This window comes from Trichoplusia ni, chromosome 18, assembly GCF_003590095.1.
Source record: "Trichoplusia ni isolate ovarian cell line Hi5 chromosome 18, tn1, whole genome shotgun sequence".
NCBI classification, from domain to species: Eukaryota; Metazoa; Arthropoda; class Insecta; order Lepidoptera; family Noctuidae; genus Trichoplusia; species Trichoplusia ni.
Window position 1 is genome coordinate 4,172,622 of NC_039495.1, and position 27,831 is coordinate 4,200,452.

The 27,831-nt window shown below is 35.4% G+C and overlaps 1 protein-coding gene across 2 annotated transcripts; it reads left to right on the forward strand.

Annotated features, from left to right (window-relative positions):
* Positions 1-514: 514 nt before the first annotated feature.
* On the forward strand, positions 515-27,529 carry LOC113503213 (proline dehydrogenase 1, mitochondrial). 2 transcript variants are annotated; one of them, XM_026885098.1, is made up of 12 exons: positions 516-842; positions 15,856-15,977; positions 16,408-16,494; positions 18,210-18,287; positions 21,734-21,915; positions 22,106-22,170; positions 22,583-22,761; positions 23,935-24,214; positions 24,481-24,618; positions 24,982-25,092; positions 25,342-25,504; positions 25,971-27,529. In XM_026885098.1, the coding sequence occupies exons 1-12, from the start codon at positions 636-638 to the stop codon at positions 26,174-26,176; spliced, it is 1,818 nt and encodes a 605-aa protein (XP_026740899.1). In that variant the 5' UTR covers positions 516-635; the 3' UTR covers positions 26,177-27,529. The 2 variants fall into 2 exon arrangements, with proteins under 2 accessions (XP_026740900.1, XP_026740899.1); XM_026885099.1 differs by lacking the exon at positions 18,210-18,287 and having other exon boundaries at positions 515-842; positions 25,971-26,176.
* Positions 27,530-27,831: the final 302 nt, after the last annotated feature.

Here is a 27,831-nt window from a genome sequence, read left to right on the forward strand (position 1 = left end):
CCCAGACTGCAAGACTGGCAGCAAGTTGTAACCGCCTGGCAACTAGTTATGGAGTTAATGTCGCTGCATGTCGGCGAAATAAAAGGCATGAGTAATAACTCAAGTGCGAATGCCGAGAGCCGGTGGGTCGCGCTAGGTTCTTGAACCCTGACTAGCGCCTTACGTAACCTCCCCCCGTACACGTTATATAAACCTTATTTTCATTTTTATAGGTTAGCTGAACATTCTGCACGCGATGGAATTATATTTAGGAATACTGTAAAGTGTTCGATAGTATCGGCGGTTGGTATGCGCATTTTCGCCTCTGTTAGTATCGCGGAGAGAGGCATCTGCGTTGCATCGAGTGTTGTTTATTGCGCTGCTGTGCCCTTGAGTTCCGGTCCTTGAGGTTACCGCACAATGCTGTTTATAATGTCGCACGTCACGTCAGGCCCGCGTGCTGGCCGGCGCAGACGTCCAATCGCGGCGCTCGTCCAAGACACACCTCCGCGACGCTCCGACGGATTTAAAATTGGATCGGCTGCGCGCGCAGCCGCCTCGGTATCGAGCGGTGGACGTCAGTGTCAGTTGTCAGTTGTCAGTCGCGGTCGACGGGCGCGTGTTGTGTACGTGTTGTATTTCGCGGAGCTCCGAACATGGCTCTGCTCAGACGGCTTGCGGTGAACGCGCCCCGGAGTGTACGCGTGCTGTCCTCCTCGCCATCGTCGCGGGTCGACGATCTCGACCTCAACTTCAACAGCCCCAAAGATGCGTTCAAAAGTAAGAAGACGAGCGAACTGGTGCGGGCGTACTTCGTGTACCAAATATGCTCGGTCAACTGGCTGGTCGAGAACAATGATATGGTGAGTAGATCGATACGCGAATACTTCAGCTGTTAGCTTACGTAAGATCTGCATAATGTTTACTCGCCGGCAACCGTTCGGAACAGCTCGAAATTAACTTCGGTTCGCGTCCTTGCGTCTGTGTTACATCTAGTGATTGACGAACGTGTATTAGATTTACGTGCCGAGTCTTTTCTTAGATCTTTTTGTGTATGGAAACGTTGCTAAATTTGTTGCAACGGTGTGTTTGAGCCGCATATGACAAGTTAGCAGGATGGCATGTGGGTCGAAGAGGGCGAATCGAAGCGTGTTACCTAATAGTTAGGGGAATGAATGGGTGGAATGGATTTTTGATCGGTAGTTGCCGCGCATGCGTGCCGGCCGGCGGCCAGTTCCGGTGGCCCGCAGACTGTGGGCAGACGTCTGCGCCTTCACGGTCGGCCGGCATGTTCCTCACAACGTGTAGCTACTAGCGAGACGATATTAACAAACTCGAGAATTGCCTGATTATCACCGCGACAATATCTAATTACACGCTCAATGAAATCGCAATCGTACCTTTTAATGTTGAATAGGCGTCTTTATGTTATCGAAACATTGAATACCCACACACTATGTCAAGATTAAAGATTTAACGGTAGGTATTACTGTTGCAATTAGCCCGAAAAGTAATTAACAGTATGTAACATGTTGTAGACACTATCTGCAGTATTTAAATAACTCTTACCAGCAGGTATTTGAGCAGGAAACACCTGTAAATTTATTACTTTCGGTATGCGTAAAGATCATTCGTTTTTTCTTGTAACCACACTGGCTTTTTACTTCTAGAAGTGTTAGATGTTAGTACACATAGACTATTCAATGGGTCGGATACTAAAAGCTGTCCTAAAATAAACACTTCAGAATATTCTGTGAGCTTAAGATTTAGTATTGACAGTTGACGACTGGAAAATTTTACGACGAAACTACAAAATACAAAATTTCTCGCCAAAACTGATAGTAACATAGAAACAAATATATACGAAATGGTATGCATTCTTCCCATTCTTACATAAATGTGATGACCTCTGAGGTAACTTACTTACACGAATGTTAGACATTGAAACAAGAATATTTTAAACGGATTTGTTGCCGGCTTTTAGATGTCCTTGCAGATGTCATTGTAACAGGTAGACTAGAACACACAGAGGCAGATATACTTTTAAAATTGTTTTATTTCAAACAAGATCTGGTAAACAGTATAGTAGATGGGATGGGCCAGGCACTTAATGGCAAGAAAGGAGTCAGGTCTTGAAAAAGATATTCCTATAGATCATTAAGTCGCATGAGCTTCCTTTTTTAAACAATTTTTTTTATTAATAAAAATGAATCGATAGTTAGGAGTTTACGAGTGCAAAAATCAATACCTATGTTCTGTATAATATGAAACACTGATAAATATTGTTTCTATTCACCCTGCAATAAATATCTATCCAGACCTTTTTACCTGCTGCATTTATAAAAGACTAACTTTTCTCTAACATACTCTACATATTCAAATGATTTTAAGAATAATACCTACAATCACTAAACTATATCACTAGCAAATACCCCTTAGTAGTCTTGTCTGGAGTCAAAAGACACCTTTTCCCAGCCAGGAACAAATTTAGTTACTTAAATAGGATCCCTGAAATCAGCTCCGAAACCTAATCTTTAAACTACTGCTTCATTAATCCATCTTTACGTTAACACCGAGGTTTGACCCTGCGGCAATCGGTCATGGTCGTTATAAAACATTATCTCTTAATAAAGTGAGCTATCTTGCGACAGTATAATCCTTTTTACAGCCTCTATAACATTCCGCGAGATCTGGCAGTACTCTGGTTACACACGTGTTCACATTTAAGCAGGCAATTGGGAATTTCACGAAGATCATCTGGATGTCACATAAAGCTTAGGTATTAAAAAGGAAGGCTGTTATTTATAATTTCTTTTTACATTGAACAGTTAAATTAAAATAAAGTAGAAAACCCGTAATTAACTTACATCCGGGTAGGCTTATGTCTGAGGAGAGAAAAATTGGATTCTTCCCTTAATAAATCTAATTAGATTCTAGACTAATTGAGGACAGAATAAAACTTGCTACAGATACCGTCTTTGCAAAAATCCAATTTTTGAACATCCCCTTTGCAATTAAACTTGGTACCTACTTTACTTTTCTGCCTCCGTTCCGCTTATTTGTTTTTTTTACAGAATCAAAAATCACATCTTCTAGGAAAATGAATTCAAGTAATCTCTAGTTTTTATAGGTAATAAAGTCATATTTATTGCCCGATGAGTGCCAAAAACATGCATTGGCGTTTTGTAGAGTAATGACTATTACTATGTTTGAAAATGGATGCACGCAACGTTAGCTAGGAATTTATGTGTCTGCATGCAAAAGTAAATAATATTCACAGTAGCTTTATCCTCATGGATATTAGGGAATTAGTAACAATGTTTGTTACAAATTCCAGTTTATTGATGACAATTACTAGAGTAAGTTGGTGAGTATTTAGAAGGAAGGAAGGAAGAAGATGAATCAATCAAATCATAATTAAAATGTCGTTAGAGGTATCGAAGATCAAGGTCAAGGTGAAAAAGTGACTTCAATTAGTCTCTCAAGTTACCAAAAATAACTATTTTCCTCAGACCAACTAACTATACAAGAAAAGTCTTTAATCCGATTCAGGTGAAATCACTTAACTCCAAACATACAAACAGCTTTATCAATTCCCGTAAATGATTACAACAGTTATGCCAGGTATTATTTAAATATTTGCGAATGTTAACACACGTTTAGGAAGTGATGGTAATCGTAAAGTCAGACTTACGACAGACGAACCATTATCTCAGTTTTATTGTGACTAAAGTTTATTTAGAGATAAAGTGTTACAGCTTTATTGGATGTCCTTGTCAGTTCTGAGATTTGGAGTAATGTCTGCACATTTCGATTGTAAAGATAATGCAGTATAGGCACACTTATTAGTTTACTTTTTTTTCTTAAGTTATCATTGCAAGCTTTAATAAAGATGTCGAATGATGGTGGGGAAAATAAATCAATACTTTCTTCTTTTGAGGTTTTCATGTTTTATGTGAATAAGTAAATGAAAAGAAAATCTTAAATAATAGATAATTTATGTACAAAATAAACCACAGTCCCGGTTTAAAGACGAATAATGGCAATTTACAAAATTACCAGGCAAAAATACTTATCTGGTTGAGGAAAAACAGTTCATTGAACTAAGTTATATTTGAAAGAGCTGATACGTTATTAAAATTTTATGGCAAATAATGTTTATTATATTTATATTTCAATAAATAATTAATTAAACATTTATTATCTCTTTCCGAAGCTGACATATCTCGAGGATAATAAAATCATTTTGCATAAAGCTACTGTGAATATTATTTACTTTTTAAATATCTAATTGGAAAAACATTTTCAGTATTTTTTTTACCTTCTCCTAATTTTCCTATTGATACGAGCAACGGGTAAACCGATGTGACATACTTTATTTGCTATTTGTAGTAAAACGCTGATATATTGATGATTTTCCCTGGAGAAAGAGTTAATGATGAGCTCATTTGTTTTTTTTTTACTATACTAAAGCCACGACCAAAGGCACGTGTTAAATATAGTAAGATTTATAATTTTGATATCTTATTGTGAGCAGTGACTAATAATGTGACTAATTTCCATCTGATGGCAGACTATTGTTAAATAAAATACAAACCTGAATGTAAAATGGTAGATTCAATTGTCTACAGAGCGTAGTTTATTTTCTGTCTAAGACCCATTAAAAATTAATGAATTTAAAGTGTTGGCCGCACAAAAAACGTGTCTCAAAACCATCTCGCACATTTTTAGTAGTTTACTGACAAATGACGTATGCGATAGGAATACAACTGCCATTAACTAGGTATGCACCACGACCTCGCTCGGGTCAAACATGTTTATATTTCAGTCATTGTGTCCAGTTTTACTTACAATAAAATCACTATTAAATGCGATCGTTACTCTCCGGACGTTTGCAAAATGTAATGATTTTGTAGTCTGTCTTACTCTGAATACTGTTCACTCTTCACGTTGTCTGTTATGTTGTACGTTGTCTCGAGGTATCCTGATTTTTTGCCTACACAAATCATCAAGATCTGGAAAATGTTATTATTTAGTAACCAATTCTCATCGATTCACAAAAATACAAATGTAATTAATTACCTATTTTACCTACAATGGTGTACAATGTAGTAATTGGAGAAAGTCATTGGTGGATTGTCACCAGGAAAGAAAAAATATAACAAATAAAAAAGCAAGAGTAACACGACGATAGTATTCAAGAAATCTGATTATTTCCGCCCGCATATATGACATGTTTATTGATAAGAAGAAACATGGTAATTTCAATGAGATTAGCACTAAACCGCAAATAATTGAACTAAAAAGTAGCCCATAACCAGCCGTGAGATGGTAAAACCGATGTATCATGACCAAGCAACCTATGTACAAATGTTGCTCATTGTAATGAATAACCAATAACCAAAGAAACCTACTGCCTAGGTGTATATTAAAAAACCGTGACGGATCAATAAGATCACGTGACGGTGGATGTTATAATTATGCGAATTGAATTCACCCATGCTTTGCGGTGAACTGCCGACGCTGTATAAAGTTTTGCATGAAATGCCTGGCAACACAGGCGTATAGCTACTGTAGTAGGTTTAACATAGTAACAGAGTCACTGCACGCTAACCGTAGCGACGAGAATTTGACAGCAAAAAACATTTGGATAAATATCATAATGTTAACAGATGATCTACTATACTAAAGCGATCTGCGTGTTTGATTTCTAAAGAAAATAGTCGACGCACTAAAATAAATACATCCTGTGTACCTAAATAATAAAAGAAACTGGCAAGCGATCATAATAAAAAAGATAAATTATGAAGGCTTACAACACAACTTGATTACAGTTTACAATGCAAATCCAATTGTAGATAATAAAAAAATCAGGTAAAATCCAGTAAAAACAGATGTTTGCTGTCTGGTTCTAACTCAAGCAGATAAAAACCAGATTAGGTATATAAATCGTGACTATACGTATAAGTGTATTTGTTAGCACTTTTTTGTGGCAGATTAAATTCGTGTATTGACTGGCTGATTAGACAGTTGTCTTTGTCTGGCTGACAACAACGCCTAAATCGCAAGGCGGGAAAAATAAGGTGTCAGGTGATTACATTCCGAAGCAATGACTGATCACATCAAATTAACAGCTAGGAATATATTTGGGCTCTTTTTTTTTAATAAGCGCGGGAAATTTTTTGTCATAACCTACCAGTTTGAACCAAGTTCTTTTCTACCTACAAAAATTTGATGAAAATAATCACGATTCAAATTTAAGCAAGTGTGACATTGAAAAAGTCCGTGCTAACAGTTCTTATAAACAGACCAATAAACTTGTTACTTTGTTCAATTTATATCTGCTAGTAATACTTAGCTAGGATTTACGTTTAAAATTAACAGTTCAGAAAAATGGGTTTATATCATCAATTTTGTATGGGATGAAGTATGAGGACAGCTGCCAGAAACAGACTGATATTTTTAGGGACAAAATTTACAAAATAAACATAGTAAGACCATTTTATCAACAATCTACCTAAGATACCTCCACTCCTTAAGTGGTGTTTCACAAAACCTAAGATGTTTAATAAAATAAAACGAACGAACGAAAAAGAGTACATTGAAGTGAAGTATCCTCTTTTCTAAGGTTCATATTAAGATCTAGGCTCATCATAACATTAGTATTATGGCATGGATCAAATATCCCTTTTTGTTTTTTCCGCATTCATAAATTCACTCCGGTCACAATTACCTCGCGGCGGAACTCGATCATTTGCTCTCGGTGATTCTAACGACATACCTGCTGAGCATTCGTGAATGCTTTGCTTTGTCAAATTCAGCTAAACCAATCAAATATACAATGTATGTCGAGTTGTAGTCATTACATAATTATAATGTTGTTGATGGCTATGGAAACCAGAGATCAACTTAAATACAAGTGCTGCTCGCCAGAAGGGTCATTGAGTGATAGCATCCTAGCCGATTTCGGCCATGGCTTTAACCCAAAAGCAAGATTAATAGCCCTGCATTTTATTTTAAAAGCAATGTTTTACAGTGGCATTTGGAAGATTTTATTAACAGTTTAATAGTTGTGTTGCTTAAACTATTTATTCTGATTTGGTTCTCAAAAGAAAAATCTCTGCGACATGCAGGGGTGGATAAAAACGTGGGTCAACCACATCTTACATAACGAGAGTGTAACAGGCAATGAACTTCGCAGTCCCGATAAAACGCCTGAAACTGGTTTGCGAATGAATGAAGAATGTTAACCATCCATCAATTTTTTCTTCACACTGAATTTTGAGCTTACGGCTTTCAAGATAGAGTACACAATCCTTTGCAATTTTGAGTCTGAGATTGGAGACTGACTGTAAAGAGTGTGATGAGACGTATAGAAATAAAAACGTCGATGTAAAACCAATCTTATTATTTTTCCAAGTAGATTCCTTTTAGCTTGATTACATGTAGGGTTGTCACTATTCGCAACATGCTATTGTAGTGTTTTATCCTGGTCTATCGAGTATTTCTGACCTAGATTTGAACCGGTTAGCGAACAGAGCGGCACACATCATACTGTGGGTTTTTATGACCGGTAAGTTGACGCATGCGCAGAGGTAACGGTTCGCCACATGGTTGTTGGTCCCAATTCATCGGCTGTATCATGAAATAATTAACCTGTTCCTTAAATCTAAAACACACAAATGTGAATTGAAAATTAAAGTTTATAATTTCTAGAATAATTTGGTTCTAACCTTTTACTTAGTTAAGCCTTTTATACCATTGCCACGGCAAATCTGAAAATCAATAAATCTTTAGGTCACAATAACTCTTTAGTTAGCGTTAGGGATTGCGAATGTACTTGTGGTGACCTGTCTCAACGTGAAACCAGTTAACCTTAAAACCATAATGGTCTAGGGTCACGCATGAGTGGAGATGAAGAATTGATCCGTTTAAAGGGGTCATTGCACTTATTAGTATTGTAATCAGTGCGTGGATAAGCACTGTTTCTATGTTTTATGCCCTTGTATTATTTTACTTAACTACCGACGAACTACTCCTTTTTTATAAAGAAAATATTGAAAATGAGAGGGATCACCACAGGTGTCTCTCATGGGTTATGCTTTGGTCCTATCACAATGACTAAAAAAGAAATTGTGAATAATTAAAGGAGGAAATAATCTCCGTTATCTAAAACGTTTTAAAATTATTATTTTAATTGAATACTGGAAACATAAATGCCATTTTTTTAAGCTTATTCGAACGGCCGTAACAACACAGCCCATAATTTCGCTTTTGAATACCCAATGTTAGATGACTATCAAATAACCGATACAGTTTACATTAGAAAGAATTCGCGAGCACCGCACCGGGTCCGTCTCAGGGCGCACAATAGATTCTGATCAAACACTCACATCGGACGACGGCCGAACAATGCTGATAGCAAAACATTCATAGCACCTGATGTTCCCATACTAACTAATTAATAGTTCGTACCACGATCATTATTAATTTATTCGGTTGTTACTAAATTTGGAAAGCAGTCATTGCTTCAGGATAATCCAGCTGAATAAATCTGTTAAGAAAATTGACATTTTACTTAATTTGATAGAAAAAAAACTATGATGCTTTATTAACGGATAAATTATATCTTAAATCAAAAATGAATACTACTTAAAAAGTATGCAAAGTTTCCTAAAATGTACAATCACGTTTTATGTCATTTGGCCCAACTAGTTTTATTGCATCTTAATTTGCAAAGAAGCTGTTACGGAAACTTCCAAAGCACGCCAAAAACTGGTTTTACTTTATACTATTATTTGAATAGAGCTGTCGCGTATGAAATAGTCCCCTCCGTATCAATAGTCGTGAATCAACGGAAACTAAAATCAAAACTGTGAAGACGCGTGAGGGACTGTATAGGCACTTGTGGTTCCATTTGATCGATTTCGATTTCTATTCCATTTGTATTGAATTCTTTATTTTTCTCAACATGACGTGCCTAACATTGTATAATCTTTAGGTACATATTTATACTTCTATCACCACTATAATAGTTTCCCATCTTACTAAATACTTATTTATTTCAATCAATTAAGTCAGCCTATGGAGGCCTCCCCAAGATACAATAAAACACCCGATATCCCTTAGTTTAATTTTTGGCTTGGCATTGAGCTTATTTTTTATTTTCAATTACAGAGAACATTTGACTGCTTTAAAAAAAAACTTAGATATATTGAATTCTCCTATACTACTACTACTACTTCTACTCATCTCTTCCAACGTTAGTCCAGTCTCCGGTTAGTAATTCTAATATTTTCAACTTAGAAAATAGATTTAGCATGATTATGTAATAGAGTAATTAAGTCGTTGCGTAAAAGTCTACATTTACTCGCATTTACCTCGGCAACGCATTCTCCTGTATGTTTTTTACGGCAGATGCATTGCTTGGCATGCATTCTGACTGAATCTCTCCGTAGTTTCGGAATGTTTCGTTTGTTATGCCTTACGTAAAGCGTGTAATGTTATTCTTGGATCCTTTTCAAGAGCAGAACATGAAATGGCGGGGAATTAGCTGAATCTAAGTCTTTCAGCTACTTAAGAGATTCTGTCAATGAATTTAGTTAATCTTTTTAAATTTATATTTGAGTGCCATTAGTCGTTACATTTTGATATTACCTCTCTTTAAATAAATCATCTTTCCGTGATGTTATCTGATTTATGTATTAGTACACTGATTTAATTTGATTGCAAAAACGGTCCTAGCAAACTTATTATGAAATAGGTAACCCAAACTAAGGAGACAATATTTTTAATTAAGTGCTTATACGGAATAGCAATTAGCACACATACAAAGAAGCGTGCAAAGGAAAAACCGTCGTCTAAGAAAGGAAAACACAATTCAATAAGACTATTGTACATACATACTTTTATAGCGTTGGCTTCGAGAATAGCTTTGATCCGTCTAAAAGATAAAACCTCCACAGTCTCGACTCCTCTGAAGTTCAAAGTGTTTCTATTTCTAAGGGGATTTACCGTTTCGTTCTGGAGAATTTCTTACGGATTTAGACCATTGTTAGAGTTTCCATTAAATCAGGTAGATGAAACAGTTTTATGGGTTTGCGGTTTATTTATTAGCTAGTGTGGTTGTCGTCACATTTGCGACTTTGTTTTCTGATTGGATTACAGTATTGTTGTGGGAAATTATGGGTTTTAATAGAAAATCTACACGTGATATCTAGCATTGCACTATTAGTATTGTAGTCTTTGTCTCTGAGTAAAACGTCTTGTTCGTTTCAAGTTGGTACCTGTATTATCTGTATATGGTATTACTCTATCAAATATCAGGCTTAGCTCATCATACTTATTGGCTCTTTTTGTCAACCGCTATTCGGTTACCTAAGTTGGGGTTGGATTCCAGTCTTACAGGATGCAGCTTAATACCAGTGTGTCCATGCAGTGACTCCTTACCTGAATTTTTCAATCCTTACCTGGGCAACACGACATCTCTTAGTAAAAAAAATTAAACTTAATTTGTTAAGCATGGCAAAATCTATAAGGCCACTTTCAGGCTCTAATATAACATCGTTATGGAAAAGAACTGGCAAAATATGAAATATTAACAATAAACTAGTTTCAATAAAACATTAATGTAAGTCTTTGTTGTTTTGAATGTATTACAGTCATTCGTTATAAATATCATTAATTTCGTGTCAATAGATAAATAAATGATACGAACACACAATTGACGTCAATTTGTAAAAATCAACAAAATATCCAATAGAATTGCAAATTTGGATGTCAAACCTCCAAGTAATTGTATTGCCATGTGATATGTTCAATGCAAACTGTTAACGAGACATATTATTATGTCTACTTATTTTCATTGATTAATATAACATAAACATATACCATAATATATACTTATGTATAATGTTTGCACATATTTATAAAATGTATGTGACTTGAATGTTTTTTAAAACCCCTCGTGGCATCAGGATTGAATTCGCTAACGAGAGTGGTGTAGAAAAAATCAATGGTTCTTTATATTTTTGGATAAAAGTAAAAAAAAAACTTTATACGCGACAAAGCTAACTAATGTTTATCATATTATGCTTAACCAATAAATGTTCTCAAGAAGTGACGAACATGTTAAAATTGCATTTAGTTCAAGGCACAAGTGTTTAATGTTGTTCTTATCATCATTTTTGTTATATAACTCTTTGCTACAAATACATATTATGATATTATATATACGAGTATATAGGTTATGGTCGAAGTTTCCTTAAAACAGGCTGCGTCACTAGATAACGTGATAAAAATAGAAACAAAAAAGTACATTTGGCATCGATTCAAAAAGTATTCAATAGACGATTGTGGGCGCATATTTCCAATATGTATATTTTTCTTTTCAAAATGTTTAGTAAATGAGTTGCTTTTATTGTTCAGTAAAGCTTTTAATTGCTGTAGTGAATTTTAGAACTAAATTGATTCTACCGAGATATGTAATAAGATCAGTGGATACGTTGACTTTGTAATTTAAAATAAGGTTTTAGGCTTTACAGATCTGGTCTAGTCTATCAACAATGAAAAGCCTAATTGTAATTTGTTTAAATATTGATAATGTTGTTGCCATGCGTATACGACATATTCTCAAAAAAAATATTTGAGTTACCTCATGAATAAATTAACTAAATATAAGTTGACAGTAGACATGTCATGTTGTCTATTGTCACGGCATATTCCGCGTCCCGTTAAATACCGTCTTTAATTTATGATTTATCTTGGCTAGTAATGTGAGAATACTAGCAGGATTTTTATATCTGTAAAAATATAATACAGTAATTATATCTAATTTTTTTTTATGGTAAAACTCATATGTAATGACATTAATGTGTATATGTTTGTCACCTCTTCAAACCCAAACGGGTAGACCAATTTCAATCAATTTCTTGGTTTTTAAATTCTTATCATAAATTACAGGACCGTAAAACAAGCAGTACACGAAATATTAATGCTGAGCTGAATATGCCTATTAGATTAATGATTAATCTGTAGATACAATACATAAAGCATGGCTTCTGGTACGAATCACTCCGAAAATAGGCTAGTTCTCTAAACATAATTGTAAATATTTGTGTAATTTAGTACTAGACTAAGAAACTTATTCGGCGAACTGATTAAAATTGTAATATGTGTCTAGGGGATGTCCCGGAATACTTGCATTGTGAGCTATTGATATTCTTGGATCAATGTTTTATGTGGTTTGGTATCGAGAAAATTTATAATTTAGGGCGTGGTGGAAGTTGATGAACGATAAAATCTCAGTCTCAATTTTTTTTAATCCTTATATCGAATCTGTAAGATATATTATTTAAAGCAAAAAGTTCTTAATCAACATAGGTATCACTAATTGTTAAAACATCTGAAAGGAAAATTTTAAAACTCTCCCTTTGTTTGAAGAGAGGCCATCAATCTTCCTCGGAACCTTGTTTACTACTAACTGATACAAACATTTCATCACCAATGCTTTTTACGTAATTAATTGTTTGAGACGACACCGCGTCGCTATGCAAACTGACAATATTATTATTTGAACTATCGTCCATCGACTTCGATTCCTATGCCTTTGTCTTAATAGCGGTTCCTGCCTTATCCAGATAAAAAAAATGTCACTAATTGCGGGCTAGGGCAGGGAGAAAATTTTAGTAATTCCCTTCTTGCCTTAGCCACGTTTTGCGTTATGGAAACAACAACCTATTCCTACTCAAAATATCATGTGACTTTGTATACTCTTCCAAATACATGTGTTAATTAATCAACGATACCGATTATTGTTGTTAGTACAAAGCCCAAAAAAAATGTTTGTTCAGTTAATTTGATGTCCTTGTTTGGAACAACAGGCATCGTGTATCATCAGCTCTATAAGTAAGGTTGTCGCAGTCAAAGATACGAGACAAAAAACTGCCCGCCGTAGAGCGGCATCTCACTTCCACGACTGACGTTGTCTTATTCGAAAAGCCGGTTTTAGACTATTGTAACTTACTAGCTGTTTTCAGCGACTACGCACGCTAAAAATCGAAAATAATCAGCATATATAATCATTATAAAAATCTTATTTGTAAATTTAGGTTATAATATAATATAATATTCCACAACTTTCACACAAATCCATCTAGTCTCAAACTAAGCAGAGTTTGTATTATGAGTACTAGAAAACTGATAAACATACTTATATACAGAACAAATGATCGTGCTCATCACATAAACATTTGCCCTGGGTGGGAATCGAACCCACGACCCCCGGTATAGCAGTCAGGGTCACTAACCACTAGACCAACAGGCCCGTCGATCTGTGTTTGGCATATAGATCGTTTATATTTTATTTTGTATAAGAGGAACAAACATCCATACATACTTACCAACTTTCGCGTTTCTAATATTAGTTGGACTGACTATTTACTTCAGACGAAGCACGAAAGTTGTGTATCATTTCAAGATGGTATTTATGTATTTTTTGTTCATCTTTAGGTAAAGAACTTGATAATATAACTAATATAAGTTTAGCTCTCGATGCGATAATTGTTTGTCCGTGTAGTGTGAGCTAGTCGCGGTTTTCGTCAATGTGACTTTGAAAGGTCGCACCAAGGCCGCTCGGTGTGAACGATCTATCCGATTGGACAAGTGAACTATAATTAACTCGTCTGCATTGCATAATGTTTATGATCGTATTTTGTATTAAACATTAACATTTATTAATTGTCTTTTTTTACTCAATAATTCAAAATATAAATATAAAAAAAAAATATGTGGTATTATATAACCAGATTTTTCCTTTACTTTTTTTACAGAATAACCTAATGAAAAGTAGTGTGCTAGGTTTTGTTCAGTGATAAGATAGAACTTTAGAAAAATGTCCTTAGTTACTTGACTCACATAATACGAGATAAATTTCATAGAGTCAGATTTTTAAAACCTTAAGATAAATATTAGCTTAATCCTACATTGTAGCTTAATCTTTAAGTTTTGTAATTACTAATTAGCAAACAGTAAAAAACAACATATTATAATGAGATATTTTAAATGTGTACACAAACTAAACATATTGTTTTGCTGAATAGGAAGGAACGAATCTACTTTTATATTTATCGCTATAGCAGCTGCTTAATTATGGCCTGTTAAGTAGCCAGAAGCATCAAAACTAGTTTTATTTTATATTTCACGTTATTTTCCATCCAATGAGTCATTTTTGAGAAATGTAAATTTCTGCTAAGTATTTTGACAATCTCGAATTTTATTATTCACAACTAGATAAGCCAACAGTATTTCTTAATTTGATTCGAATTGTTTTTTTAATATTGAACGACTTTTGATTTACGTAACTTTGAAAAAAATGAACGACTTTAAATTAAATAAATATAAACATAAAGCTGTAAAGAGTTTTTTGTTTTAACGCCCGATTTAACAAAATATTTCAGTTATAGATTGCGCATTTCTTATGGAAGGGTGCAGGATATAAACCACCACGCTATGAATAATAGGTACTTATCCCACTAATATTATAAAGGCGAAAGTTTGTGAGTGTGTATGTTTGTTAATCCTTCACGTCAAAACGGCTGAACCGATTTAAATGATTTTTTTTATGGACTTACCTGACACCCTGGATTAACACATAGGCTACGAGAAATATTTTTTTAATAATTATTACGAGAAAATATCTTATTTCCTAACCACGCGGACGAAGTCGCGGGTAACAGCTAGTATTTTCATAAGTCATGCGGACAAAGTCATATGTAACAGCTAGTGATAAAGAAAATAACAGTTAAATGTTTTTTCTTCAAGTTAGACATTATAGTTTACAGTTGTTATTTGTTACAAAATAGGGTTAAACCTTGAAGACGTCCGTCGCACAAGAATTTAAATAATTATCGTAAACCACTTGGAATGATTGTATGCTAAAGATGCATAGTGTAAAGCTTCCAATATCATGGACTAACAGCGTGAGAACTAGTTTTTTTTTTCTACAAAACGCGTCTTATTTTATGCAAACATTTGCTCAGCTGGTTTGGACCACGTGGTTGAAACAGAATTCAAATTATTGTAAATTTTCCATTGTCTCTATGTACCATACCTAACAAAATAACTGACATACCTATATTATTATAAGTACCTTTTTAAAAAACATAAACTTGATCTGTGCTCCAAATCTGCTTTTTACAAAGACCGATGAATAATTACTGGAAATTTGAATAATTTTGACAATATTCGTAATAATTCGTATGTTCCTAAGCATTTATTTTGGTTCGGAAAATAAGAATAGTTTCATTTTAATCCATTTTCCATTACGTCTTCGGCCATTGTAAATAGCAAAATTGGGGCTCAGGTACATTCATGATAATGACTAAAAATTCAGAGGAAAAACTCGCGACTATTTAAATAAACAATTCTTTTGTATCTATTTTTAAATACCTTTACCTTAGTTTTCTCTTTCAGTATCTCAAGAGTAGGTATAATGAAGCTATTTTTACTTCATCCTTGCTTATGAAAATGCGGGTTATAATTAACATTAAAGCGTCGTAAAATAGCGTTTAATTATTGTTATGATGGTATGGTACTTACGATAGTTATAACAAGATTATAATCATTGCTAAAGCCTATAATTTAAATAAGTATCTGGGTTACATGTACAAGAAGTTTCGGACTTGATAGTCCTAATATTTTCAAATCGCTATAATAACAACTGAGCATCGCACCTATTCCCACAATATATTGAAATTATTTTTACCAAGTTCAATAGTTGAACAATTAACTATTCTTCTTTTGTTTCACTTATTAAAATATTGAAGTCCATTCTAAGCTAATTCTGAAGATTAATTTGGTATTATCCATTGTCCTCAGTTGATGAAGAGGCTGCGCCAGGTGGTCGGGCAGCGTCTGTTCGAGATGTTCATGAAGGCCACATTCTACGGCCAGTTCGTCGCCGGCGAGGACCAGAACACCATCAAACCAACCATCGAGAGGTGAGCAGCATCCTTCTTCGTTATTTTAAAATACTCGTAGTATATCATTTACAATGGAACTTTTTAGATATGTTTTGGGATATTCTCTACATGGGAAGAAGTTGGATACTGTCCCAAAATCGATATCTCGCCGTTTGTTGTGTTGGCAGACTTGACGACGACATTGTTTGCTGTTGTCATCGACTTGTGATTCATTGGCATAATTTTAGAGTTCGCCAACAAAACGGAAAAGCAAAATTGAAAGTAATAATTTGCTTGGCAACCTTTGGGCCTCCTCGCGCGTTCCTCAAACGACGCGACATTGTACTTACCCACAATATGGGGGAGGTTACTACTCGTTTTAAGCCAACTTCTATCGTAACAGAGAAATTATTTGAAACAGAAAACAAGTATTATAAGTATAATATTAATGAGTTTTATGTAATTCCAGATTGCGCTCCTTCGGAGTCAAGTCAATCCTCGATTACTCCGTGGAGGAGGATCTGTCACAGGAGGAGGCTGAAAAGCGAGAAGTGAGGTAAATAGCCTGAAATATTACATGGAATCTACCTTGAAAATCTTGAAGTTCTCCTGAGGAGTAACGTTCTACACTCTGGTGGCGTAATGGGATTAATCATCAGCTCCCAAATATTTAGCCGTTTAAATATTTCGCGTTTATTTCAATGTTGTAGTTATTGAGATAATCTATTTGGGGGTTTCCATATTACGATCTTCATTTTCGTGTGATCATTATGCTAAATTATTTGCCGTACACTCCGTTCATAGCAACTCATTTGTTACGTGAAAACCCCTAAAGACCTGATTACCATGTCTAAAATTCTACAACCGCCATGCTAAAACGAAGAAAACAAAACAATACTCGTTTAATTAAGTCTTCAAATGTTGTTCTTTTAATAAAGGCAGACGGCCTGCTTTGAATTTGCCGGCAGGTCTCTAAATTACGTTCCCGTTAGGTACGAGAAGTTATGAAAAGAATTGGTCGTTTAAAATATTATGATAAGAATTTTAATTAAAGTTCAGTCCTAAGCTTGCGTGACGAAAAATATGTTTCAATTAACATTTTGATTCCTGGCAACTTATGAAACCTTTTTGCTAATTATTTGTTAGTTTCCGATGCCCTTTTTGCTTCCCCATGGGCAATATTAGAACATTTTATTTTATTTTATGAAGTTTTTACTTTGTATTTTTCAGTTTTGTTACAATGTGTAGTACTGTAGTTGATTGTCAAAGCTACGGAAAACCGTGTCCATGTGTTTGTAAATTGCCCATAAAACGACTTTGTGGATGTTACCCGTCTTAATTAGATGTTTTATAACTCATCAACTGCATTTTTATGGGTCGTGTAATCTCTCATGTCCTGTGTAGTGAAGATTTAAAAGTTATTGTTTTAATCTCCGCAAAACTATAAATGCTTACTATTCTTGGAGTCATTTCATAAAGAGAAGAGGAAGCATGACGTAGAAATGCAAAAAAGAATTGCATAGGGTTTGCAAAATGGAGACAATTGAATAGTTTCCTGAAATTAAATACTGGTTTTTTAATCATTAAAATAATGTAGGAACAAGGAATAGATCGTAACGACAACGATATGCCGCTATCAAGATATTAACAGAACATCTATACAAAACAAAACAGTTCTCACTTACTACATTTACACTAGAGCTCGGCTCTTAACGTATAAGTAGATTAGTTTTAATGAAATGCGTGTAGTAAGTATTGTAATTTGATAAGGTATTTAGTCAAAGGTATTCATGATACGAACAATTTCACAGGCGAAGCGGGATATCTCGGTTCTGCTCGCTTCGTGTTCTCATTGACAATGAGTATCATTGTTTCTCTTGTTGTGATAATCTGAAACAGCCTTCTGACACTTTGTAAATAGCTACGAAGATAAATCACGAGTCACCAATTATGTAATCGGTTGCTATGTGCTTCACGTGTCTTCGATGTTGTTTTGTCAATAGCTTGCATCTATTTTTAATTTTTTTATCTTTTTACTTCCTAATTTTCCGTATTTTCTTTTTAAGTTTTACCGTCGCATTTATAAAACTTGGCAGAAATGCGGTGTGGAATGAAAAGTAGCTAGTAGTAGCGACTTTGTATTTCTAATTTAATAATAATAATAAAAGGGACTAGTTTTTCAATTACACTTTTGCTTTTAATAAGTTTTTATTTTGTATTTTTTATACTTACTTAATATATTTTTATTAAATTGTTCCCACCTTATTTCAGTGGCAGTTTGAACAGTGAACAATTGACGGAATTGCTAAAACATGGCACAGGAAATTTCCAAGAATTTATCCTTACCGGGTTTTATTTTTTTTCTTTTATCATTTCACTAGTTTGTTGTAGCTTGACAACAATATTGGACCTTATTTGACGCACTTATCACTGTTTTAGTGATGGCTATCAGTCATGAATGTTAACGACAGGTCTGAATATATTTTTGTCATGTTATGGTTCATTATGTGTCATGTGACGTCACTGGCCATACTTATGACGTAGACGTTTCATTATGGTTGACCTTCGCGTTTTGTTTCCATGTTTCATGATTGCTCCATTATTTTCTTATTGCATTTTAGTTCGTTCATTGTTCTTGTAAATGGTTTCTATGAAGAGCCTTATGTTGGTTGACTTGAACATTTTATTATTGAGTATTAGACAAGAATTTGTCTTTAGCGTTAAAGTAAAACGATTTTGTTAGTCATTAGTATAATTAGAGTTTTTTGTTGCAATTTATTAGTCAAATTATTTTTTTACGTTTTCAAACCTTGTCCCATTTTTAAACAATGTCTTTGTTATTTATAAGGTTAGTTTTTTTTACCAAATGGACCGGTTTTATTTGGTAGGTATACCATGTACGACACATCACGTCAAGTAATTATGCTGAACCGTTCCGAGATAGGGCTTCATTCAATTCATGTCAGCAAATGAGAACAGTCGTATCGACGTACAATTTCTGTGTACATTTAAATGAATGGCGACTTAAATAGGTGTGCATCCATTAAGTACTATATTTATGACTGCATAATTATAACTTGATGTTAAGTTTTTTTCCCAGCTATGAAGTATAAATTCAGAAAAACTAGAATTAAATATTTCTTCAGTTAGTTTTCTGATGATAAAGTTTTCCCCTACATCGGTTTAACGATTCTTTTCTTACTTTTCCAGAATCTTCGTTTTCTTTAACTGCACTTTGCCAAAATATTACGAAGCTCATTGTCAGTTGCGCCCTTCAAACTATCTGAAGCTGTTAAACAGTTTAAAAAGGTGTTTAGTAGGTAGATTGATTTTACAGATTAACAGACCTTGGTCGCTAAGGCGATTAAATGGTATCAGCACAAATCTCAGATTATCCCTTTTCATTTGCTATAGTAGTTAAATCTGTCTGTGTTGTCTATGGATTCAATAGAACGCTATGAAATGATAAATACCTGAATATCTTCTCTTGTAATACAATTTTTTTATTCGTTTTCAGATTAAATTTAGTCGACAGATAGATGATAGGTAAATCAACTTAGAAAGTGTAACACAGTTAAGATGACCTAGATACGTCAAGAGTTTCAGCTGAGGATGCAAATATGAATTAGTCTTTTAAATCCAACCTATTTTGTACTTTATGCCGCAGAAAACTAGGTTGATATTGAACCGAACAAAAAAACGGTAACGGTGCCAATAATTTGACAGTGAAAGTGGATTTTCTAGAAGTTTATTTTTAAATAGATGATGTTAGTCATTTGTTGAAAAATGTAGGTTAACGAACGATGTGGCGTGATCGAACAATAGGCGACCATGTTTTAATAATAGGCCTGAGTAGTTATGTAATTATGTATGGAGCGATATTATTAGTACAGGATCCTTAAAATAAAATCCATTTAGAATATGTTTTGGAATTTTCGGGTCAATTATGGACTTATTCAGAGCCATTCTTTTTCCTTTTCCCTTGTGTCAAACAACTGAGTTAAGGCCGCCTCCAAATCCTTCCACGAATCTCCAACCCACGCCACCTTGAACGAGTAACAGATCAGCAGAAGATAAAATTAAATTTATGCGGCAACTTAGATATTTGATGTGGATTACTATCTTGGAAGAGCTGAAGTGTCTCAAGGGAAACACGAGTTTGTGTGTCCCATGAGACCATCTAACTCCTCCACTATCAGTCACTTCAAATGCCAATAAGACCGCGCAGATAATCCTAACTATTCTGATTGCGGTACTAGGAATTGTAAGCCCCAATCAATTAGTCATACCTACAGAGTGAGATCGAAAGTGGATCTAACGTGAGCGGTGATTAATAGGCAATGAAAGTGTCTGCGAGGTGATCCATGCCAATAGTTCTTGGCGAGGGCCATTGATAAATTGATAGGATATAATATTAATGGTAGTTTGGCTAAAGGGTAATGACACTGGATCAATTGGGAGCAGTATCATGCAGTTTTCTTAGATAACCAAGTCAATCAAAGGAAGTTATAATTAATGCCCAAAAGTCTGAACAAGTTGTGACAGTATAAAGGCAAAGTGTGTTACTTTTATGACGGATTTCATGAGAAATTATGGAGTATAAGCATCAGGTTATACTCATGTTAGGTTCAGGAGCCCTATCACCTCTGAGAGAAATAGAAATTGATGTAGTTATGAAAGCGAGAGGCTGCACTACACGGTGTAGATAGGTAGACCGATATCCCACTTCTTCTATTTACTTAAGATCTAGATTCGATGCGTGTGCCAGGTTCAAACATTTTTTCAGTTGTATTTTCTTAGATGTAGGTCCTTTGTGTAAGTGTTCTGAATAAAGTTGCCAAAATAAGAATTGGAACATTTTGAATAATGAATGGGCTTAGATGTTTTAGTAGATAAGATTGTTGATCAAAGTTGTTGTTGTTGTTGATTTTCAAAGAATAATAAATAATAGGACAAGTAATTATACCAAAATCACACAATTTCGCACTTAAACTTTTAGGCAATGACTTAATCCTGATCCAATGAATGAAAATACAGAATATTAAGAAATTTTTGAACAATTAGCGAGTTGGCATCTATACATCATATCCCTAATTAACTAAATTGTATGGTTGTGTGTGGTATGCCGTGTTCAAAGCATGTCCAGCAATTAGCATCCCTCGATACTAGATCTCCCTTCAAAGTGGCTTCTTGACTGGGTTTTGTGAAGTAGTTACTTTCATAAAACGACGTTATGAGGAAATCTCAACACTGTATATAGATATTTACAGTGTCGTTTTTACATTATTATAATGATTATCGGATTTCACATGTAGTTTTGAAATTTTTATCGACATGAATCATTTACCTTTACTTTAGAAAATATATTTTTTTACATTTGGTACTGTCATGTACTTAGAGCATGATGTGATATTTTTTTTTTTAAATGGATTTATGAAAACTATGATTGATAAATTGCGAACAAGATGGAACTATATTAGTTTATCTATTACCAATTCTGGATCAAATTATAAGTATACTTATACAGGGACAAAAATACAAACTCTTGGAACACCACACCTTTTTTTTCTAAATTGGACTTTATCAATGTATCTACGAGTAAATGGACAAAACAATCTTTAAGGACTTCCGAGATGATCGCACAACTGCTTCTCAAAATTTACGTGTTTACGGATGGAACTTATGACCGATGGAACTGGACTTAAATTTGATGGTCTTTCAAATAAAACTCCGTCCCGGGAGTCCTTTAGACCTTCTTACCAAGACATACTTAAAACCTTGTCGGGAATTTCCAGCGCCTCGATATCAGCGTGCGGTGACAAGCAGGAGGAGGGTCAGCTAAAGCAGTACCACGTGGAGCAGCGGTTCGCGGACCGGCGGTACAAGGTCACCAGCGCCAGGACTTACTTCTACCTCAATGAGGCCTCCTGCGAGAAGAACATGGAGGCCTTCCTCAAGAGTATCGATGCTGTGGCCGGTGAGAATGAAGTCATTATTTTTATATCTTGCCTGTCCTGCAGACAAAACGCTTTCTCTAATTTTCTATTAATCCCGATCCATTCTGTTGTATACTTAATACACAATTTTTAATACTCCTCTTTGATCATCAGAAAAGTGATATTAATATATTTTAACTGTTTTAATGTATGCTTTGTTTGTATTTCCAGGCATCACCAAGAGCACCGGATTGATGGCTATCAAGCTCACGGCTCTCGGAAGGCCGCAGTTACTTGTAAGTTTTTACACTTTTGATCCTTGTCAATATTTTTTAAGAGTCATTAAGTCGTCTAATGATACGATGTTCGATGATAGTTTTACGCAAATACACAATTCTAAATTTATTAAGATTTACTTCTATCCCTTATTGCATAGCTTGTATAAATAAGATGCCAAAAACTAAATGCAAGGACTACATTATCTTATAGCTTGAAAATTAAAAAAGCATATTTAGCATAAGCAAGCCTTATGACAAAATGAAGAAATCGAAAAAAATAAGATTACTGTTACGGACAAAATCTCTTCCTCCCTTAAAAAATCAAGTGTCTTTGTGCCAAAAGTTTACCGTATCTAATTAGTAATTTCGGACATGCTCGTAGCATCCTTCTTGCATAATTCACAAATTCACTCAACATTTATAATTCCAGCTGCAACTGTCAGAAGTGATCATGCGCGCCCGCAACTACATGCAGCAGATTGGCGGCGGCACCGGCAACGTCCTCACGCACCACAAGACCATCGAGGACTTCCAGCGCTACTTCGGAGACCACAGCAGCAAGCCGCAGGTGCAGGAGTTCATGAAGAAGATCACCTCGGATAAGGAGGGGTACGTACGTCCAGGATTACTGTTGTTACTTCTTTGTTAAGATGATTTGAGCGATTGTTTTTGATTTTGCATGTTAGGGTTTTATGAACAGTAGTGCCAAGTTTATAAGTTACTAACGGGAGTATTTAAATGATTGTTGTTTAAGTTATGTTGTAAAATGTAGTAATCTCTATATTGACGCTTGATGGCAACTTTTTGGCCATCGTCCTTGTTGAAAACGGCTGTGTGCCTCTTGATAGAAAAACAAATTTCGCTTGATGTTTCATAAAAATGTGCAACAGCAAGCAAGCTGATTTTGAAGCTTTGTTATCATTATATATAACCTTGTGACTAACAAATCACTTTGAATTAAAATAATTTGAGATTTGATCTTGTGAAATATGAGTACCGTAACTTATGAACTTATGATTCTACTGTTCTCCAATAGATGCACCTGTGCACAATAATCTTGACTTATTCTGTGCAAATACATGCAGTATACGAACTGAGCTATTTGGTAATTTCAGCGTGGTCCACATATTCCCGTGGGACCGGTCAGTGGGACGTCTTTTAACATTTGTAAGGGTTGTCTCGTAAATGTTGCTAGCACTGTATCGTCCGTGTGATCCTATGTCTATCGTTTTCAATCCTTCGCACTCTTTGCAAAGTAACAAGTGAAAACTGACTTTCCTTTCGTTGTACATAGCTCTGCTACCGCTTGATGGAGTGTTTTTGAAATGGTTGTTGTAACTCAAGAGTGCAAAAATATGCCATTTACGTTTTGGTAGGACCTGAAAAAAATATGTGTGCAAATATAATGATTTATTTTATATCAGTCTATTTACAAAGGTTTATTCATTAAGCTATTTTGAAAACATCTACGTTCCTCATTCCGTTGCAGCGTTTGTTGAATAAACGAGCGACTGTGATAGCTAAACTTAATTTAGCCAATTTTTATGATTCAAAATGTTTTTTTTTTCATCCCTGCTCAATCAATCAAAAGGATTAACAAAATCTACAAAAATGTAATTTCTTCAATATTCAATATTTTTCAATCTCATCCAGCATTCTATGAAAAAAGTTTTTGTTTGTAAATCCTGATAAAGCTATCAAACTTTTGCTGCTAAATACTAAAACCCTCGTGTGTCAAACCTTTAAAAGCTCTAAGACTAATAAACCTGCCTTCAATTCCAGTATCGTCCACCTGTTCCCGTGGTCGAACATTCTGGACGAGGACATGAACCTGTCGGACTCGTTCCGCGTGCCCGACCCCAAGACCGGTCAGATGCGGCGCCTGATCTCCCAGATCTCGCCCAAGGAGGAGGAGATGTTCCGGAACATGCTGCGTCGCCTCAACCACATCATCAGGATCGCGAACGACGCCGACGTGAGGATCATGATCGACGCCGAGCAGACGTACTTCCAGCCAGCTATTTCTAGGATCTGTTTGGAAATGATGAGGAGATATAACAAAGTGAGTGTTTTAAAGTTATTTCGTAAAACACAAGGACTTATATTTTGATTTTATGCGATTATGACTATTATGAGAGGCATTTAAGATGTTTAATAGAAAGATTTCAAAACGTAAATACGTCACTATATTTTATTTTCATCTTCAACAACATTCTTCTCACATGGATTGTGAAAATGTGGGCAGTCTTTAACAACATAGCTACAATGCGCCTTTTCTCAATTGGCGATTACTTTCACAAAGTTTTCAGACAAGGTTCTGGTTTCCAGGATAAATTCCTAGTGTTCAACACGTACCAGACGTACCTGAAGAACACGTACCAGGAGATCCTAACGGACCTGGAGCAGGCGCAGCGCCAGAACTTCTACTGGGGAGCCAAGCTCGTGCGAGGCGCATACATTGAACAGGTACAATCATTATAAAAATCAACAATATATATAGTTTATAGACTTGATGCTTTAAAGCATTTACATAAAAAATTGAACATCTGGATGAGGATCGTACAATACAGAAGAATATAACGGGAATAGTGGAGGCCTATACCCAGCAGCGGGTGATTCCAACGTCGACAAGTTGATATAGTTAGTCGTAGAAGTTCATTCTCTTCTCACCAAAAAGGGAACTTACAGCTAGTGTTTTTAATGGAATCTGATTGTGCTTTATACATCTGTACTCGTCATAGGTAATACTGATGCGAAAACAACCGCTTCCGAAATATGCTATTATTTTTGTTCGCTTTCTTCCCTTCATTGTATCCTCGTGTTTCGCAGGAGCGTGCCCGTGCGGCAGCGATGGGCTACGAGGACCCCACGTGCGAGTCTGTGGACGCGACCACCGTGTCCTTCCACAAGTGTCTCAAGGAGATCCTCAGCAGGGTCAAGGTATTAGTTAAATTTATTGTAGCGATAAGGTCTTTGGGCCTGTCATCTAAGCTTTAAGTAATGTTCAGTTTTGGAAGTAAGGCGGTACTCTACGACCTGTTGGGCACTTCCACGATTTCACAACTGCAATACTATTTTTAGGTAGTTTAAACTGACACTCAAGCAACAACAAGAATAGGCCTTAATATATATCCATGAAAATTCAGTACGTGACATGTAAGATTAATAATGTTCATTTTTCATCTCCAGGGCCCCAACAAGGAGCGCCTGGGTATCATGGTGGCCTCTCACAACGAGGACACGGTCCGGTACGCCATCCAGCTGATGAAGGAGCACGACATCAAGCCTGAGGACAAGGTGGTCTGCTTCGGCCAGCTGCTCGGCATGTGTGACCACATCACCTTCCCGCTAGGTAATAGGCCTTAACCTCGTCATTTCAAATTCAAATTCATGGATGACATGTTTATCTACGCGCCATAATGATTAATTATCATCTATACGACCTTTTTTTTGGATTTGGTGTGGTATACAGGGAGCCCATCACTATCAGTTTAACTGAGGCTGTTGGACTTGTTTATGCGAAATGGTGCACTACACGGCTATTTACTATTATTATTTTATTATATTTTTAGACTACTGCACAAATTCTGTGCAAAAGTCTTACTTTAAGGGGTGGTTGTAGGCACATCGGTACCTACTATTTCTCTTCTCGAAACTTTTTTTTACAGCTTGATTATTAGAAAATAAAGTATGTTTTTTCGGGGTGAGGCATAGATGCGATGTGGTTAACTTTTAACGATGTTAAGAATCCCACGTTACTTAGCTGCAAGCTAGTCTCTCTAATTGTCTTCCTTATATTATTGTTTGTTGGTCCTCAGGCCAGGCCGGCTACTCGGCCTACAAGTACGTCCCGTACGGGCCGGTGGTGGAGGTGCTGCCGTACCTGTCGCGGCGCGCCAACGAGAACCGCGGCTTCCTCAAGAAGATCAAGAAGGAGAAGAAACTCATCCTCAAGGAGATCGTCCGCCGCGTCGCCACCGGACAGATGTTCTACAAACCCGACGGGCACTACACGCCCGTGTAAATATACACCTTCATGCCCACGTGTTATAGTCTAATTTACTTTGCGGGATGTAAGAGATGCTATCGTATGCGGTGTGCGATCGTAGACTTCTAGTCGCAGGGTTCAGTTGTTGCGTTCTCAGTGCGGGGTGATTGTGCGGAGCGAGTCGATGCGATTTATCGATAGAGTGCGAGATTAGTTTTGACACCACATACGGAACTTAATCGATATAAAATCGATTCCGATTCGGTGTATCGATACAATCGCACCGAGTCGGCTCTTGTAGTAGACTGTGATTGATTGTTGGTAATTCGGTCGGCTAGGAAGTCCTTAATAAAACCTATTTCAAATAGATGTTTCTAATCAGAACACATCTCTGTGTATGTATTATTTTACTGTTAAAGGTAATTCAATCGAGTTTGGTAAATATAACTCTGGTATCGTAATCTCGTCTATGAATAATGTAATATTAACTCTTTTTATAAGTTTATTTATCATGCTCTTTGAATACCAAATCTTTAGGCCTAGAAACGATCATTTGAAAAAGGTTTTAAGTATCGGACGAAGTAAGAAGGTTGCAAGTAAATGGAAACTAAAATCGTAATTAAAATCAAGAATAAAACAAGGTTATGTTATAAATATGTACAAAGAGTCATAACTAAGCAATTAGTATGATATCGAATTGTTTAAAACACCCTTAAAATACGGAAAAAGGGTTTCCTATAAATAATATATCATCCAAATAATATTAACCAATCGTACTTAAATGTACCTACTCAATCTTGTATTTATTCACAAAAATGTTGTAAATATGTAACCTAAACTATAAAGTGAGCATTATTTGCCAGCCCTTTTTGAATCTGTAATCTCATAGCTATGTAATGGCAAACTGGTTTCTTTGACGAAAAGAGACAAAAAGTGGCCCTTAATGAAAGCGGGCCAAACTCCTGGCTGAGATATATCTGCCCCTTTCTCTTACACGGCAGACGTGTACGTGAACTTGTCAGGCTGTAATGCATGTTTATTTGTCCCAACACAACTAGCTCAACAACACCTGAAATTTTGACATATAGCAACACTGACATCAATATCAAAAATCGAATGAGGAAGTCAAAATGTTGTGAACAGTATTGATTGTTTATGCTTCAGTATTTTATTTAAATATCGTATAATTATTTATCAACGCTTACTTTTAGAATAAAATCGAACTTAGAATCGCTGTTAAAATGTAGAATGTTAATATATTTAAAGATAATGATAATACCGAGATGTGTTGCGTTCGTCCTTTAAATTTAAATTATGTAATAAATATCTGTAGGACAGGAATTTGTAATTACAATAGAATAGTTATGAATTAAAGGAAACAAAAATTAATATTTTTTTTCTGTTTTAGGAGGGATCCGTAAATTCCAATGACGCAAATAACTGGAATAAGGACTCTTTCCCTTTTTTACTTTTTTATGCATTATGGATATCTCATACTGATAATGGCCTATTCGTCATGGAATGGCAATCTTTGAAGGCATTTACAAACAACACATCCACTTTGAAAATTGTAAGTTTTTCAGGTGGACTGATTCCTGGTGAAATCATTATTCATATAAAACTAGTCAGAACAAACTAGTTTACTATGAAAGCTAAAATGCTTAAATATACTAAGGCGATAAAATAATGCA